The sequence below is a fragment of the Panthera leo genome, chromosome B1 (assembly GCF_018350215.1).
Source record: "Panthera leo isolate Ple1 chromosome B1, P.leo_Ple1_pat1.1, whole genome shotgun sequence".
Taxonomy (NCBI): Eukaryota; Metazoa; Chordata; class Mammalia; order Carnivora; family Felidae; genus Panthera; species Panthera leo.
The window spans coordinates 104,743,402-104,761,058 of record NC_056682.1 but is presented as its reverse complement, the minus strand read 5'-3'; the positions used below and the strand labels follow the sequence as shown (position 1 = coordinate 104,761,058).

General features: G+C 38.6%; 1 protein-coding gene across 7 annotated transcripts in view; it reads right to left on the bottom strand.

Annotated features, from left to right (window-relative positions):
* Positions 1-17,657, bottom strand: part of SEC24D (SEC24 homolog D, COPII coat complex component) — a 110,015-nt gene that overhangs the window by 81,780 nt on the left and 10,578 nt on the right. For 6 of the 7 annotated variants that reach the window (XM_042935637.1, XM_042935633.1, XM_042935631.1 and 3 more), the window contains exons 3-6: positions 10,427-10,556; positions 4,224-4,372; positions 2,474-2,749; positions 2,102-2,232 (exon numbers count right to left, since the gene is read on the bottom strand). In XM_042935637.1, the coding sequence (XP_042791571.1) occupies positions 2,102-2,232; positions 2,474-2,749; positions 4,224-4,372; positions 10,427-10,556 (686 nt within the window). The remainder of the gene's footprint in view (positions 1-2,101; positions 2,233-2,473; positions 2,750-4,223; positions 4,373-10,426; positions 10,557-17,657) is intronic. The other variant, XM_042935632.1, reaches the window with a different exon arrangement.

The following is a 17,657-nucleotide window of genomic DNA, read 5'->3' as shown; positions in this document are numbered from 1 at the left end:
AGTCATTAACCCTTAATTTCTAACATGTTATAGGATCAGACACTTTATCACAAATCTTCAAGTTTATATTCAAATAAACATAGAATAAGTGGGTAGACCACAAAAATAACCAAAATCCTCTACCCTCTGTGTGCCTTTTTCAAGGACTTTTCAGGTCCTCCCATCAAAAGGCAGAGTCTTATCTTTCTACTCCTTGACTCTGGGGTGATCCTATGACTTGCTCTGGCTAAGAGAATGCCACAGAAGTGCAATGTTCTAGTTCCAAGTCAAGGAAGGCCTCAAGAGGCCTTGTATATTCCTACTTTCCCTCTCAGATCTCTCCCACAGTCACATGAACAAACCCAGGCTAGCCTGCTTGGTAACACAGTCCAAGAATTCCCAACTAACAAATGGGTCCAAGTACCAGGCACATGAATAACACCATCAGTGGTGGCCCTCCCAAAAGATATGTCCATGTTCTAACCCTTGAAACCTTTGACTATTACCTGTGACATGGTAAAAGAACTGATTAGATTAAGAGTCTTCAAAACAAGCACTTCTCCTGAATTACCTGGGTGGGCCATGAAAGGAATCATGCATAACTTCCTCATGGAGAGGAAGAAAGAGTTTTGAGATGGCAAGAGGAGAAGACACAAAGAAGAGGAGGAGGCGACAAGATGACAGAGGCAGAAATAAAAGTAATGTGGCCATAAGCCAAGAAATGCCTGCAGCCACCAGAAGCTAGATGAGACAAGGAATGCGTTTTCCTATAGAGCCTTTCAAGGGAGCACAGCGCTGCCAACACATTGATTTCAGACTTCTGGCCACCAGAACCACAAAAGAATAAACTTCTATTGTTTTAAGTCATCCAGTTTGTGTAATTTGACACAGCAGCCACAGAGAGTTAATATACCATCCTGGGCCATTCAGGTTCCAGCCAACCCTCCAGCTGACCCCAGGTGCACAAGCAAGCCCAGACCAAATCCATTGAACTTGGCCCAGACTAGCAGAACTGCCCACAGGACCCATGACTCATGAGTATTAATAAATAGTGGCTGTAGGGTACTAAGATTGGTGATGGTTTATCACATAGCAAAAGTTGGCTAATACGGTAGCTCTTTGTACTCTTTGGGCTATCTCTAACTTTTTCTACTCATGTTTATAGAACCACTTCAAAGACCCAAGTTAACTGTATCAATTTCATTATTCTTCCAAAAGGACTATACATATGGGCTCATTGATACAGACTTGCAGTTTCTCCTGAAGCAGGAGTATACATCCCTGCCCCATTGACCCAGGGCTTTGTCATGACTTGCTTTGGCCGAAGGCATGTGAGTGGTTGTGACATGTACCATATCTGAGCAAAAATTTTAAGAACTCTTGCACCTTTTGGCCAGTTCTCTTTCTTTTCTCCCTTTCTCGTGATAATAACATGTCCCAAACACAGGATTCCCCTTCATGCTGGTTTCTGGAATGATAAGGACACACAGAGCAGCACCTAAAGCCAAACTGCAGCTGCTACAGCCTACAGGTCACCTAAGCAATCAATAAATCTTCATGTTTGGAAGTAAAACTGGGGATTGTGTGTTATGGAGAATAACCTAATAAAAGCTGACTGATACAGTTACGAAAGAGTAATCTTCCAAAGAAAATCACTTGGATGGAGAAGAATGAAGTTATAGCTCTAATTTTATATAGAACAATTTTCAATAGGCAAAATGTAAAATACCTTGTGCTTCCACTTCCTATGGGTATCTTACCCTTATTGAAAAGGGTCCTTTATTTATTTAAACTAGTATGTTTATATACTCTACTAATTATTCATTAAACAATCAATAAGCACTGCTAATATATGCCAACATAAACATCAATAGTATTGTTAAGTTTATGTGATAACAACAACAACAAAAATCTACACAGGCTTTCTGTGATGGAGATCCCTGATATGCCAGAACCCAGTTTCCCCACCCCCATACATAAAGAAGGAAGCCTCTATGTGATGGGTATTGTGCTTCAACAATAAAGGACAGGATAAATGCTAACAAACTGAAGAGTTTCCGAGACAGTGAATAAAGAATGGTCCTTTGTGAGGGAGATGGTGGGAGTGAGAGAGAGCACTTACCGGGCTGGGGATGGAGTCAGGATCCAGCTTCTTCTGGAGTTGTGGTGGACCAGCCATCTGTGCAGGACCTCCAGGGAAGCCTCCTGGGTAGGAGAGCTGCCCACCTGCCATCTGGGGACCATAGTTGGCTGCTTGGAAAAAATTTAAAAAAGAAATGACTAGAACCCAAAGTCCCAGATGCAGTGTTCACTGACCATATTACACTATTCAGTCAAGCATGCTGCATTTTTTCATCTTATTATATAAAGGCAGAGAGTTAAGTGTGAATATCTATGGTTCCCCTTTTCTCTGCATTTGCCACACTAATCGAAAACTAGCTTTCCTTAAAAGTTAAGTGATGGATGCCTAGTAACACAGAGCAAAGCTGCTTACCCTGCTGCGGTGGATATCCAGTGCCCAGGCTCTGTCCTGGAAGAGGCGGGGGCTGGTACTGGGTATTCAGAGGAGCAGGCCCGGGGAACCCGTCCTGCCTGTGAGTTGACGGAGGCAAGGGTGAGGCTCCAGGGCCATTCAGTGTGGTGGGTGGTGGTGGGAGAACCTGAGATCCAGGCTGCATAATAGATGGCTGCAGAGGTCGTGGAGGACCCTGGAAGGAAGGCGCTGGTGGAGGGCCGGGGGGCCCCTGACCAGGGGGAGCCATGCCTGAACCTGTGTGAGAAAGAAGACCAGACCACTGAACACTGTATTTCTCAACTCTCCAACTTCTACAAAGTATGTAACAGGGACACCTCTTTTCCTGACATAAAACAAGAAGGCACACTTATACACCAATTTCTTTTTTTTTTTTTTTTTTTTTTTTTTGCCACAAGATGAATTTTCATTCAGAAAGCTATACAAATGCTATTTGGGGCATTTTACACAACTGGAGAATTTTTAAAGAGTAAAAGCATTTGATGAGAAAATTAATGGGATGAATTTTAACTATGTTGCATTAACTTTACATGATACATGTCACTAATTAAGGAATTGTATTTTGGTACAAAATCTAGAAAATCATATAGAAGAAAATTTTATCATGTAACAAGCATGATCCAGGTAACTCATACATTCAATAAATTATTTGTGGCCTGTGCTTGACTTGGTCAAATAGATTTCAGAATTAGGTAGAAATAACAAGGGAGAAGGGATGGGCCACTAACATGTTTTCTAATCATATTGGAAATAGATGTGACACCAGATTATTTTTTCTATTTCTGATTATGTGAAATTTAGTTGCTTCACTGGAGACTTATCCATCTTGAAATCAATAAAAGATAGGAAATAGAGGGGTTTTTTAACAGATACTTCCAGAAAACTAACTTTAAGTAATGGAAACATTCTTCATCAAGATCAATGGCTGACTATGCTCCTATTACAGTGAAGATTCCTATGACACTTGGAATATACAGCATTTCTATTGATACAAATCTCAGTACTGTAACTGTTTTCTCTCCTATTATTCTCCTTTCTGCCTCACAACATCTGAGCTTCCATTCTTTTCATGATTTAAATACAGAATCAAAACACACTGTGAAACAAGGAGTATTATATTTTTCATTTTAGGGCCCCATTATAAACAACACAAGGTTAAACCTAGCCTCACATTTCTTTTTTAAAAATTTTTTTTTCAACATTTTTTTATGTATTTTTGGGACAGAGAGAGACAGAGCATGAACGGGGGAGGGGCAGAGAGAGAGGGAGACACAGAATCGGAAACAGGCTCCAGGCTCCGAGCCATCAGCCCAGAGCCTGACGCGGGGCTCGAACTCACGGACCGCGAGATCGTGACCTGGCTGAAGTCGGACGCTTAACCGACTGCGCCACCCAGGCGCCCCTCACATTTCTTAAAATAACTTCACTGTTCTATGTTTATTTGTAAAGTCAGAAATTTTTTTTTTATTACTCTAATATTGAACATAAGGTTTTCTGAGGGTCTTCAAACTATTTTGAAATAAATGGCAGCATCATCAGGAAAAAAATTAATTATAGCCATACGTAATAGATGATTTATATAAAAATGTCAAAAAAATTACTTCAGTATGGTGTGCCAGAGTTATGTATGTTTTAAAGATGGAGAAAACCTTCCTCATTAAAAATGCTAATGAAATAGACAGTCAGTGAACACTAATAATGAAACTGTTACCATAGCTGTTGATGTGCATAGCATTGAGCTGACTGCCCAGCTGGGTGATGGATGAAGTGGATGCAGGACTCGGATAAGATGATTGTGTAGAGGGTGAGTATGGTGCATAGGAGGATGCTGCACTGTTGACAGGTGGAGGACCTGGAAATCTACGAGAGAAAAAAGAATGTTAAACAGTATCATAGTTTCACACGAAATGATAAACAACAAATGTCAAAAACTTGTAAAATTAAATAAGCCCATCTTGTGGGCACTAGGGCAATGACTGATATTTTAGGCTAAGTCTTTAATTAATCTGAGTGTAAACTTAAAATGAATCATGTAACATCATCTCATATCTATGCTCACAGGCTCAACATGTCAAGATACTTAGCAAAAAATTCCTAATGTAAACAGAGAACCAGCTTTGGAAGTGCAGTTGGAAGCTGAGTCCACCACAGCCTTATCTATACCAGGGTTAATGATCAACAGAACGGAAACTAGAAAAATAAAATGCTTTGTAGTTGTATCTTTATGATCATTATCCTTATACCCTACCCAGCTTTTTAAAATAAAATGTCAACTGCACACTAATTTCAGCAATCAGGACATTCCCTGCAAAACAGGACCTGAAAGTGAACAACTCAGTAAAAACTTTTGAAGTCATTCATTCTTTTTCATCTAAAAATTTCACCATGCTTTAACCTTTAATTTAGTTTGGACTTACTGTATGTTTATTCCATCTGAACAGTGTTCCTATTGTAGTTCATCTGCTGAATAAAGTTAAAGCTTTCCCTTCAAATTACATTATAACTTCCTTTTAATTTAGAGTGTTAAATAAAAATGTTAAATGAAAATTTCCCAGATAGTATACTCTGATTTCAATTTCTCCATAAACTGGAAACTATATCCAGAGTGGCCCACGCTCTTGCCTTCCATCCTTCACTGCCACTGAGGGAGGCCAGTGGCTTGCCTGAAGTCCCACAATTTGTGTGTGACAAAACCAGGACTAACCTCTCGCTAGGTCTTAAGCAAGCACACTTTCCAAAACATCACACTAATTCTCTTCTGTCATTTTCCTCCATATATCTTAAACTGAATAATTACTATAACAAAACTTACAATTAACCTTCAGACCATTATGCTGTATGGTGTTAAGTATATTACAGAATGATGATATCCCACACTTTGAGTTAAATGGATGATGATCAAAATGCTATTTCTATGTAAAAGTACAAGCTATCCTATAGCAAATACTTGGTTATAAAGGGTTATAAAGTTACAATGATTAACACTTTAGTCCAAACAATATTGCTTAGCAAAGCTGTCAATTTCCTCTCCTGCCAAAAACTGAAACCAGACCAACGCAGTTACATTAAGCATCTTTTGATTTAAATAATTTGTGTAACAAAACTGAATAAAGATAGAAAATACAAAAGTTAACTTCTCACATAAAAGTTTCCTTTATCTCTCTAATTTATTAATGACACTAGGAGTAAAAAAGGCAGGGCAAAACATAACTCTAGTGTTGACACATTTAAAATATTGTTGGTCACTTAGAAATGATTTCAAGAATTGTCTTAATAATATGTTTTATAAATTCACTGATTAAAAATCTTTTTTTGAAGAAATGGTATTGTCTTTTTACAAAAGTTATGAGAGATACATACATGAAATACTTGCACACAGGCAGAATGTACATTCTATATAAGAATATATTAGTAGATGTAGAATGAGGTATTGTTATAGGAGTTGGATCTAATAAGCAGGAACTGAGAACTGGCAGTTAAATTGGGTGCAGGGGGACATTATTCAATTGCTTAAGAAAAAAATTATCTAAAATATATTCACAAATATTTCACAAATGTTAATCATATTTTTAAAATATAAAATTATATGAATAATTTATTATATAGATAGTACAAACAGGATGAAGTATGTTTCAAATGGAAGTTACAACACAAGCAACCTTCAGTATTTTTTAACTTAACAAAAGGCTGATGATTTAAAATAAAGAATGAGAGAATACACAACCATTAGGCCATGCTTTAAACCCATAAATGCCACTTATCCTTCATTGCTTAATATATGTCCTGGGAATGAGGCTTTAGAAATAAATTGTTTTTCTAACCAACTTAAATGTTATAAATCTTAAACATATTTGAATTTTAAAAGCAATTTTAATACTACTTAAGAGTAAAGTAGTATTAAAGGGCTAAATAAATAAGGGAAAAGAAATTAACAGAACATTTTAAACATACAAATATATATTTTTTAACGTTTATTTATTTTTGAGAGATAGAGACATGGCACGAGTGGGGGAGTGGCAGAGAGAGAGGGAGACACAGAATCCGAAGCAGGCTCCAGGCTCTGAGCTGTCAGCACAGAGCCTGACGTGGGGCTCGAACTCATGAGCTGTGAGATCATAACCTGAGCCGAAGTAGGACGCTCAGCCGACTGAGCCACCCAGGAGCCCCTAAACATACAAATACTAAACATGGTTTAATATTTTCAATTTCATTTCTTTACTAACTTAGTTAATCCAAGGTCACACAGCAGGGAGGTATCAGAGTTTTAAGTGTGAATCCAGGTCTTAAGGCTCCCAGCCTGGAGACCCTGATGTGTGACTACAGGCAAGCCACTTAATCTCCATAGCTCACAGCTTTCAAACTGAAAAAATGAGCAGATAGAATTCAAAGATCCCCTTCTGTGCTATAAATATAATGTGGTTAAAATTAAGAATCCTATGATTTAAATATTTCTCCTGTTGATTCCTTCATTTAATAGGTTTCTGGCCTAAGAAAACATTCAATTCTATATTTTAATTTACTGTTTCAATGAATGTCAGAAAAGGGCAGATTCACCATAAAAAACAAACAAAAGTCAAAAAAAAATTTTTTAAACGTTTATTCATTTTTGAGAGACAGAGAGAAACACAGTGTGAGTGGGGGAGGGCAGAAAGAGGGAGGCAGAATCTGAAGCAGGCTCCAGGCTCTGAGCTGTCAGCACAGAGCCTGACATGGGGCTCGAACCCACAAACCGTGAGATCATGACCTGAGCTGAAGTTGGACACAACCGACTGAGCCACTCAGGTGCCCCCCAAAACAGCAGTCAATAAAGAGTTACTATCAGAGGGTTAATAAAACATAAATATTTAGGCTCAGTTTAGTCCTAACCCTCTGGAGAGTTGACTCCATTGTCTGTGGCCTGTTCAACTTCAAATACTTCTTATTTTTAAGTTTGCAATGAATTGTTCAAGTAGTGAGTTTTGTGCTGAAGTTTGTTAGAATGTGGAGATAACAAATTTTTCAAGATTGGCCTGAAGTAAAATGGCCTGGGTTTGAAATACTCAGTCCACAGAGTAAACAAAACCTGTACCAAACATCACTGCTTTACACACACACACACACACACACACACACACACACACACACACAAAGAAGAAAGAAAAGAAAACAAAAAAGAAATAAAGAGAAAACAACTATTTCTTTTATTTTTCCTGATACCTCCTTTTCACTGCAACCAAGTTCTTAGCAGATTTCACCCTATCAGCTTTAACTGGGGAAGATGAGTCTCCTCTTCATACCCTCTCCACCCCAATCTATCATTTTTTGATCAAAATAGATAACTTAAAATTGACTTTTCCTTTTCTAATTAAAAAATGGATTTTTAGTTATAGATTTTATTCATTAGGTTAATCCCACCCAGCAGTAACAGTTTGATAACTTTGGTACCATTTACACGTTTAAGACATTTATTCTGCCTCAGCCAAGATCAATAAAACAAATGACTAAGTATGATTTTTAAATTTTATGAAGCATTGCCTATGAAGGAGCAATATTTAAAACTAAAAATTATAAATTTTTAAATTTTAATCAACATAATAACTGATTTATATCTTGTTTTTAGTAGACAGTTTAGATATGGTAAAAATTAAGAGATTTTTTTGATGGGTTCTCTAAGTACAAACAACACCTATGAAGTGCTATAATCATCAAAGAAATTGTGATGTCACACGAAGATGTCGTGAGCCATCTATACTCTCTGACCATCCCTGTGTGATTCACCTGCATAATCATTGTGTCCTTTGCCCTTTCATTTAACTATATACACATAAATATGTCCCATGAGGGCAAATTAACATGGAAAACATGGACGCTGAGTCTGAATACTTGACTTTTCCATGACTTTTTCATTTTTAAACCCATTTCCAATCTTTAATTCAAGTTCAAGTTGAAGTAAGCAAATAGTAGAGAGAGCGGGGAAAAATCTGTCAAGGTTTCCCTGGGAATCACAATAAAACCAAATTCCTAAGTTAAGTTGTCATGAGTAGCTAGAATGAATGAGTAGGAAGGACAAGCTACAGACAGTAGACTTTCTATATCCACTGAAAATGGTACTGATAACTGCTAACACATATTGAGTCTTTCCTGGGCATTGCACACTATGCAAGATTCTCTGCAAGCATTAATCATCAAAATCCTTACAACCACATTATTACTGTTAAAATTGTGATGAGGGAACTCAGGAACAGCTGCCTCAGCCAAGAGTAGCAAACATGTCCTGACTCTACATAGTCTACACTCTTCACTGTGCCAGACTCTGTGCTGAGCTCAGAACCACACAGCAAAGGTCTGTCTTGATGGCAAAATCCACAGTTTACTTATTTCTAAGGAACCTAATTCAAGTGAAACAAATGGAAAGAACCAAAAAGATCAATATAATGAAGGCTAATATCAGTGACCAAAAGCTTTCTTAGCTTCAAACCAGATGTTTAATTTCTGCATTTCTTCTTAAAAAAAAAAAAATCTGAAATGCTGGCAGTTCACAATAAACTTTTCCAGATCTTCTCCTCTGTATTCTGGACTAGGAGTTCTATTTCTACATTTTACAAGTGAAGAAAATGAGGAGGCCTAGAGGCCCAGGAACTTCACCAGCATCACACAACTAGTTTGTTTTTGTTTTTTGTTTTTTGTTTTTTTTGAGCCGGAAAAGGCATCTTGGTTCTTAGCCTTTCTACTCTGATCCTTGTGCCCCACCACCACTGCTAAGGAGACTACTCAGGTCCTGAGTCAGGTCCATTGACTTTGTGTTCCTTGTTAAACCACATGTAAACCAAATTACTTAGACTCATTCATCCTGTTTCCTGCATTAACCTTCACTCTGTATCTCACAGCAACCGTTCCAATGGTAGAAGTTATCATGACAAACGAGCCAGGAAGTACGAACCTCACCAACGGCCTGGCCTCTAAGAGAATTAACTTGCCGATTTTTAAAATTCCAGAGAGTTTTCCCACTAACAGGGACTACTCTCAGGCTCCTTGAAAGGATAACTAAATGGCTTCAGCAGCAGCAGGGTCCAGATTCACACTGAGGGGTTACTCCTCCCACCCAACCCTACAGGCTAACAGCCTGGGAAAGGAACCTGGGAAATGAAGCCTCCAGGTAACCCTTGGAGAAATTCCAAAGTGAACACTACATACAGCTTGGCACTAGGAGTCTCAACAGTGGCAGCTCACAGGACAAACAATAATGGGACTTCCAGCAGGGAAGGTGTGATGTTGGCTCCCCTCCCAGGTGACAGTCCCCAGTGGGGTGCACATCTCTACATATCTCCTACATCTCCTATCGTGGCTTCTTCAGGCCTGCCTCCAACTTTCAACTTTTTCCTTCCTGAATTCATTATAAAAACACAAACAGAAGATTTATTTCCTCTGTTGTTTTTACTATTGTCCTGCAAAAATCCTTCATCGGCATCTGTGTACCTTCCACATCAAATCCAGTTTTTACCGTTGGCCACAATCTGATTTAATTTTTAAAATATTTATGAAGCACCTACTGGCACTGAGATCTTTTCTATGAAGGATTCAAGAGGATAGAGAATTTAAAATTTATTGGGGAATACAGGCCATAGACATCTGAAGGAATTAGAGATTAATACAGAACTCTAAAACAAGAGGAATATAATCCAAAATTAAAATGTGGTATTGATACAAGTAATTTTTTATATATTTTTTAGTATGTACTAGCATTGTTTTTTTCTTCCCCCTCCTACCTTTTCTAAATGCTTTGTCTCCTAGGGCAGTCTTCTAGCAAGTCCTTTCAAGGGTGTGGGCAGAATCAAGAGGTCAAATTTTCAATCAATAAACATGCAAGTTTAGAAGGGACTTGTGAGACCATTTTAGTAGAATATACAAATGAGGGTTGAAATCTACCTAGCTCACCTTTGGGGAGGATGCCCTTGGGCATGAGCTCCATTCTGGCCAAACTGATGGGGTCCAGGATGTGAAGGGCCCTGAGGCAACATCCCCCCAGGGACAGCAGCCCCCAAAGGCCCTGCTGGCTTCATCATACCTGCAACAGAAGGGCATGAATTTAGAAGAGTATGAATGTGCAAAGAGAGAGGATGCCATGCCATTAGGTTAAAAATGAAAACTAGGAGGGGAAGGAGGGGAAAAAATGGATTAAGACAAGTTCTCCTTTAAATTTGCATTAACTGGGGCGCCTGGGTGGCGCAGTCGGTTAAGCGTCCGACTTCAGCCAGGTCACGATCTCGCGGTCCGTGAGTTCGAGCCCCGCGTCAGGCTCTGGGTTGATGGCTCCGAGCCTGGAGCCTGTTTCCGATTCTGTGTCTCCCTCTCTCTCTGCCCCTCCCCCGTTCATGCTCTGTCTCTCTCTGTCCCAAAAATAAATAAAAAACGTTGAAAAAAAAATTAAAAAAAAAAAAAATAAATTTGCATTAACCATCACAGACCTATCAACACCAGGTTCTCCCATAGTTATTTGACCATCATAATGATAGGAGAGCAGAAAGAAGAGAATTATCTCAATACTAAACAGAAACTAAGGGACGCCTGGGTGGCTCAGTTGGTTAAGCGTCCGACTTCGGCTCAGGTCATGATTTCACAGTTTGTGAGTTCGAGCCCCGCGTCGGGCTCTATGCTGACAGCTCAGAGCCTGGAGCCTGCTTCAGCTTCTGTGCCTCCCTCTCTCTCTGCCCCTCCCCTGCTCATGCTCTGTCTCTCTCTGTCTCAAAAATAAATAAACATTAAAAAAAATTAAAATAAAATAAACAGAAACTAAAACAGAAGAAATAAACTTGCGTTTGGTAGAAAAACCTTGATAGAACACACAATCACACAAAGAATGCTAGAATATGCAATGAAAAATGCCATTCTGGATTTCAGAAAATAACTCCAAAAACAACAACAACAACAACAACAACAACAAAATAATATGAGGTATCATAAAGAGCCTAACTCTAACTATGGGAAAAAAATTCTATGAAAATGCCTTTGTGTTTTATTATTTTTATTTTTTTTATTTTTGAGAGAGAGAGAGTGTGCACGTACACAGGAGGTGTAGAGAGGGGCAGAGAGAGAGAGAGAGAGAGAGAGAGAGAGAGAGAGAGAGAGAATCTTAAGCAGACTCCACATTCCGCAGAGCCGGACACAGGGCTCAATCCCATGACCCTGGGATCATGACCTGAGCCAAAATCAAAAGTTAGAAAATGTCTTTGAATTACAGCATGAGGAAAACAAAAGGAAAGTAGCATCTGTTTTTCCAACAAAGGCAAAGCAAGCCTTCAGAGTTAATAATTCTTCTAAGATTCCAAATAGCTGGGTGCTAAACTGCTGAAGTTATCACACTCAGTCATACACAAGGTGGGATCCCTTGTGATGATGAAATGCTCCTGGCAGTAACTGTTTTCATTTACAAGCAGCTCTTGTCAAATAGATCTTTAAAGGTCTCTCTTTAGAACCATTTGCAGACATTTTTCTCTTCTAGAGTAATTGCAGTACAGAAGAAAAATCACTGAGTGTGGGTCAGAGGAGTTCAAGGCCCCACCTGGCCATTTACTAACACATGCACGGTGTGGGTAAGAATTTTATCTTTAAAGACCTCAGTTTCCCTCACTGCAAAATGAAAGGCTTCGATTAGATCATCTGTGACAACATATGTCTTTATTTGTTCTCTCCACTTCCAACCTGCTTGGTTTGTACCAGCTCATTCAAATTACTTTTTCTTTTTAAGTTGATTTATTTACTTTGAGAGAGAGAGAGGCAAAGAGAGAGGGAGAGAGAAATCTCAAGCAGGCTTCAGCACTGACAGCGCAGTGTAGGGCAGGAACCCATGAACCTCAAGACCATGACCTGAGCCACAACCAAGAGTTGAATGCTTAATCGACTGAGCCACCCAGGCACCTCTTGTTCAACTTACTTTTGACTCTACCCTTCTCTCTGGCACCATTATCAGTGACCTCCTAGATGGCTTCTATGCACTCCTCCACTTGATTTCATGATGGTATTTCATATCCAACATCTCCTTTCTTCTTTTATCTTCCTCTAGAGAGCTTATTCTCTCAGATAGTAAGAGAATTACCTGTATGACCATGTAGTTGCCCAATTAAAGTTTCTTATATTATCATCATAATACTTTTGACAGCAAGCTTTCAGATGCTTGGGTAATACAGAATGTAATACAACCAGTGAAATGGTTGTATTCATGAATATTATCAAAACTTTCAAAAAGGTTTTATTTTCTTAAAACAGGATTCCTCAAACTTAAGAAAAATGTTTTATTAATTTTATAGTCACAGTCTTACTTAGCAATTTTTTATATACTAAGAAGAAAAACAATATTTTTTTAATGCTTATTTATTTTGAGAGAGAATGAGCTAGTGCAAGCATGGGGATGGTCAGAGAGAGAGGGAAAGAGAGAATCCCCAGCTGACAGAGCAGAGCCCGACTCAGAGCTCAAATTCACGAACCATGAGATCAGAACCTAAGCAGAAATCAAGAGTCGGACACTTAACTGACTAAGCCACTCAGGCACCCCAATAGTCTTATAACACCACATTTTTATACAAAGTTCTAAACTCCAAAGCCAGCAAAGTTAGAAAAACACGAGATTTGCAGTTACACAGACTTGGGTTTGAATTCCTTCCCCCATCAGTTAACAGCTGTGACCCTGATAAGATACCACTGTCTTTTGAAACCTCAACTTTTAACACTGTGTCATGGCAGTAATGTTCCCTGTCTCCAAGGACTGTTCTGAGAATTGAATAAGACAATAGGTATAATAGCACCCAGAAATGCCTGATAAATAAGGTAATCGATCAACAAATGTTGGTTTCCTCTCCTCTGACCATATGCCCCTGTCCTCCTTTTTTCAAGGATTTATATTCTAACAGAACATATACACCATAATTATATGTACACTTGCATTTTCATTTTTGAAACATTATTTTGGACAAAAGTAGAAAATCCACAACACTAGTGCCAAAATAATAATTATATGTACTACAAGAAACCAGAAATATTCGAATTCCTTAAGTAATAGCTAAATACCACTTTCATCAACAATCCTCATATATAGTTCCAGAAAATAAAAAAACAGTTTTCAGCATTACTTATGGCTGAGTATTCCCATATGTATCCATGAGACACACACATTAATAAATTGCTGGTTACAAAAACAAAATTAAAAAAAAACAGCTTAATATATTCAAGCAGTATTGTTATATACCAATTTCACTAAAATGTTCTTTCCTTTTTGTTTTTGAAAATCAACTCTATGGCAACGTTTCAAACTCATTCTTGTTCAATATACATTCAATGTGCCTTTGAGACACTGAGAGCTCTTATGGAATTCACAACCATGTAAACAAATAATGGCAGTGTCATGTGATGAATGTTACAACATGCAGAAAGACAAGCTAACTCTTCCTAAAGAAATCAAGGAAAAGTTCAAAGAGAAAGGACTGGTTGAGCTGAATCTTGCAAGTCAAGCAAGAGTTTTCTTAGTGTAGAGACAGGAGAGAGGGTTTCAGGCAGAAGGGAAAACTTGAGCAAAGGTATGAGAGAGCATGGCATGATCAGGGACAGGCAGAAGGTTCAGTGCAGAGAGATTATGAAGGAAAGTGGCTGGAACAGAGGTTGTCCAGGTTGGTCGGGTCAGGCTGCAAAGTCCTGTGTGCCATTTGGACTCTATCCTCAGGGCAAAGGGAAACCAGTATCACTTTCATCTGCAAAGTCACAGTCTTCTCCTGATCACGTTACAGGTATTTTCAAAAGTGGTCAGAGATAAAGAGAAATTGAATTCTTTATAGAGCAGTACGAGAATTTTAATAAGAAAAACCATACCAGAAGAAAGAACTAATAACTATGCTTATGCCAAAAGAAAAATATCTAAAATCACAAACTGGTCTTTAATATCATGGCAGATATAGACTGGCTTACTCAATACCAATTCCATTTTCCTTTCTGGCTTGCCCTTCTGTATGGTCCTGAGCTAGAAAGACGGAACATCCATTGCATAAACCTCTTACAAATGTAGTTGCCATGTATTCTAAATTCAGCAAAGCAACACATCACTGGGAGACCCTGGCCAGGAAGCGGAAATGGTGGTTCTGGGGTAGAAAGGCAGTGGCTGCTAATGGTCCTGTGTGGAGTGTGCATTTCTATGGACCACGGACTCCCAAGCTGGTTCTGGCTTTCTCTATATTCTCTTAGCTTCCTGATACCTTTAACAAATCACTTTCTACTAGAATAGTCTCTGCTACCAACAAAAAAAACTCCTGACCAAAAACAACATCACAGAAAAGTATATCTTGGACTTGGCCCTGGATCTGATAAACTAAAACCAAAATTAAAAACCACTTGTGAAAAAAAAAGTTTATCCCTTTTATTGTTTTCTGTTGTCTAATTGCTGTGGCTAGGACTTCTAGTACTGTATTGAATAAAAGTGGTTAAGAATGGACATTCCTGTGTTGTTCCTGACCTTAGGGGAAAAGCTCTCAGTTCTTCGTCGTTGAGTATGATATAACCTGTGCATTTTTCTTATGAGGCCTTTATTACATTAAGGTATGTTCCCTCTAGACCCACTTTGCAAAGAGTTTTTATCATGAATGGATGTTGTACTTTGTCAAATGCTTGTTCTGCATCTACTGAAATGATCATATGGTTTTTATCCTTTCTCTCGTTGACGTGATGTATCATGTTGATTGTTTTGCAAAAAGTGAACCACACTCGCATCTTGGGAGTAAATCTCAATTGTGATATATGATTTTTTTGCACTTTATTTTTTTATTTTTTTAATATAATTTATTGTTAAACTGGCTTACATACAACACCCAGTGCTCATCCCAACAAGTGCCCTCCTCAATGCCCATCACCCACTTTCCCCTCTCTTCCATCCTCCATCAACCTTCAGTTTGTTCTCTATATTTAAGAGTTTCTTATGGTTTACTTCCCTCCCTCTCTGTAACTATTTTTTTCTACTTCCCTTCCCGCATGGTCTTCTGTTACGTTTCTCAGGATACACATATGAGTGAAAACATATCTGTCTTTCTCTGACAGACATTTCACTTAGCATAATACCCTCTAGTTCCATCCACATTGCTGCAAATGGCATGATTTTATTCTTTCTCATTGCCAAGTAGTATTCCATTGTATATATAAACCACATCTTCTTATCCATTCATCAGCTGATGGACATTTAGGCTGTTTCCATAATTTGGCTATCATTGAAAGCGCTGCTATAAACATTGGGGTACATGTGCCCCTATGCATTAGCACTCTTATATCCCTTGGGTAAATTCTTAGCAGTGCTATTGTTGGGTCATAGGGTAGTTCTATTTTTAATTTTTTGAGGAACCTCCACACTGTTTTCCAGAGAGGCTGGACCAGTTTGTATTCCCACCAACAGAGCAAGAGGGTTCCCATTAGTGTATGATTTTTTTAACATATTGATGGATTTGGTTTGCTAATATTTTGTTGAGGATTTTTGCATCTACATTCATGAGAGATATTGGCCTGTAGCTCTCTTTTTTTTTTTTTTTTTTTTTTTGTGGTGCCTTTATCTGGTTTTAGTATCAAGGTGATACTAGCCTCATAAAATGAATTTGGAAGTTTTCCTTCCTCTTTTATTTTTTGGAATGGTTTGAGAAGAATAGGTATTAACTCTAGCAAAATTAGAGAAAGAAAAATGCCATATGATATCACTCATATGTGGAATTTAAGAAACAAAACAAATGAGCAAATGGGGAAAAAGAGAATGATAGAGAGACCAATCAAGAAATAGACTCTTAACTATAGAGAACAAACTGATGGTTACTAGAGAGATAAGTGTGGGAGGACAGGTGAAATAGATGATGGTGATTAAGGAATGCACTTATCATGCTTAAATATATATATGTGTCTGTATGTGTATATATATGTGTACCTACACACACACACATATAAAATTTTAAATAAATAAAACAAAGATAAATTCCCTACTGCATGGACATGTAATGACTACTTTTCCCAAGGCACTGTGCCCGGTAGTGTATGTATATAAGTTTGCTATTTATTATAAGCCTCACCACTTCCATCTCCCTACCTTAGTTCCAGGACATCAATATTAGTTCTTGCCTCTCAGCTTCCAGACCAGTGGTCCTCGATCAGGGATGATTTTTCCTCTGAAGACACATTTGGGCAATGTCTAAGATTTTTGGTTGCCAAGGCCTGGGGATGGGGATGGGTCAGGTGGGGATAGGAGGGGGAGTACTGGTATCTACTGAGTAGAGGCCAAGAATGCTATTAAACATCCTACACTGCACAGCACAACCTCCCATGACAAAGAATTAACTGGCCCCAAGTGTCAACAGTGCTGAGGATGAGAAACCCTATTCCAGAAAGCAGTGTGTCCAGGTCTTATGCCTTCTCCATCCTTTCTAATGTAGAATATAACTCTTTTTAAAATATACATGGGATTATGACCCTTCCTAGCTTAAAATGCCTCAGTGGCATCCTACTGACCTTAAAATAAAGCCTAAATAAAGTCTTAAGATGGCCCTGCTTTCCACTCCAGGCATACCCCTCACTGCTGGCACTCTACATCTCAGCCATGCTGAACCTCTTGCAAATGGCTCAAAAGTGCCACCTCCTGACCCCACTAAGCTGCCTCACTACCTGGCCAACTCTTACTCATCTTCCAGGTCATTTCTTCCAGGAGGATTCCCTTTATCCATAAGTCTTGGTTATGTGCCCCTGACATGTACTTCCATACCACCTTCCATCTCCTTTATCATACTACTACACCCCCGTATTGCCACTATCAAGGTACTTGACACATGTCCCACTAGGTAAGTAAGTACTCTAAAGGCTGAGATTAGGTTTATTTTATTCATTGTTATATTGCCGCAAGTATTTTTCTCACTCAATAAATGTGTTAAATTTTACTACATAGCCCTAGCATCACACAATAGGCACAAATGGAGGTATGATCTGTGAGAAACACAAAACAAGAGTCAGCACTGCTCATATCTATGGTAGAACAGATACTTCAAAGAACCACAACTAGATTGCCTGTATCTGCCAGAAAACCAATAAAAGGGTCACCAAAAGACTAGAAAAGAAGGCACCTGATGACTGAAGATTAGGAGATCTAGGGTCACTCAGCCCAGAGAAA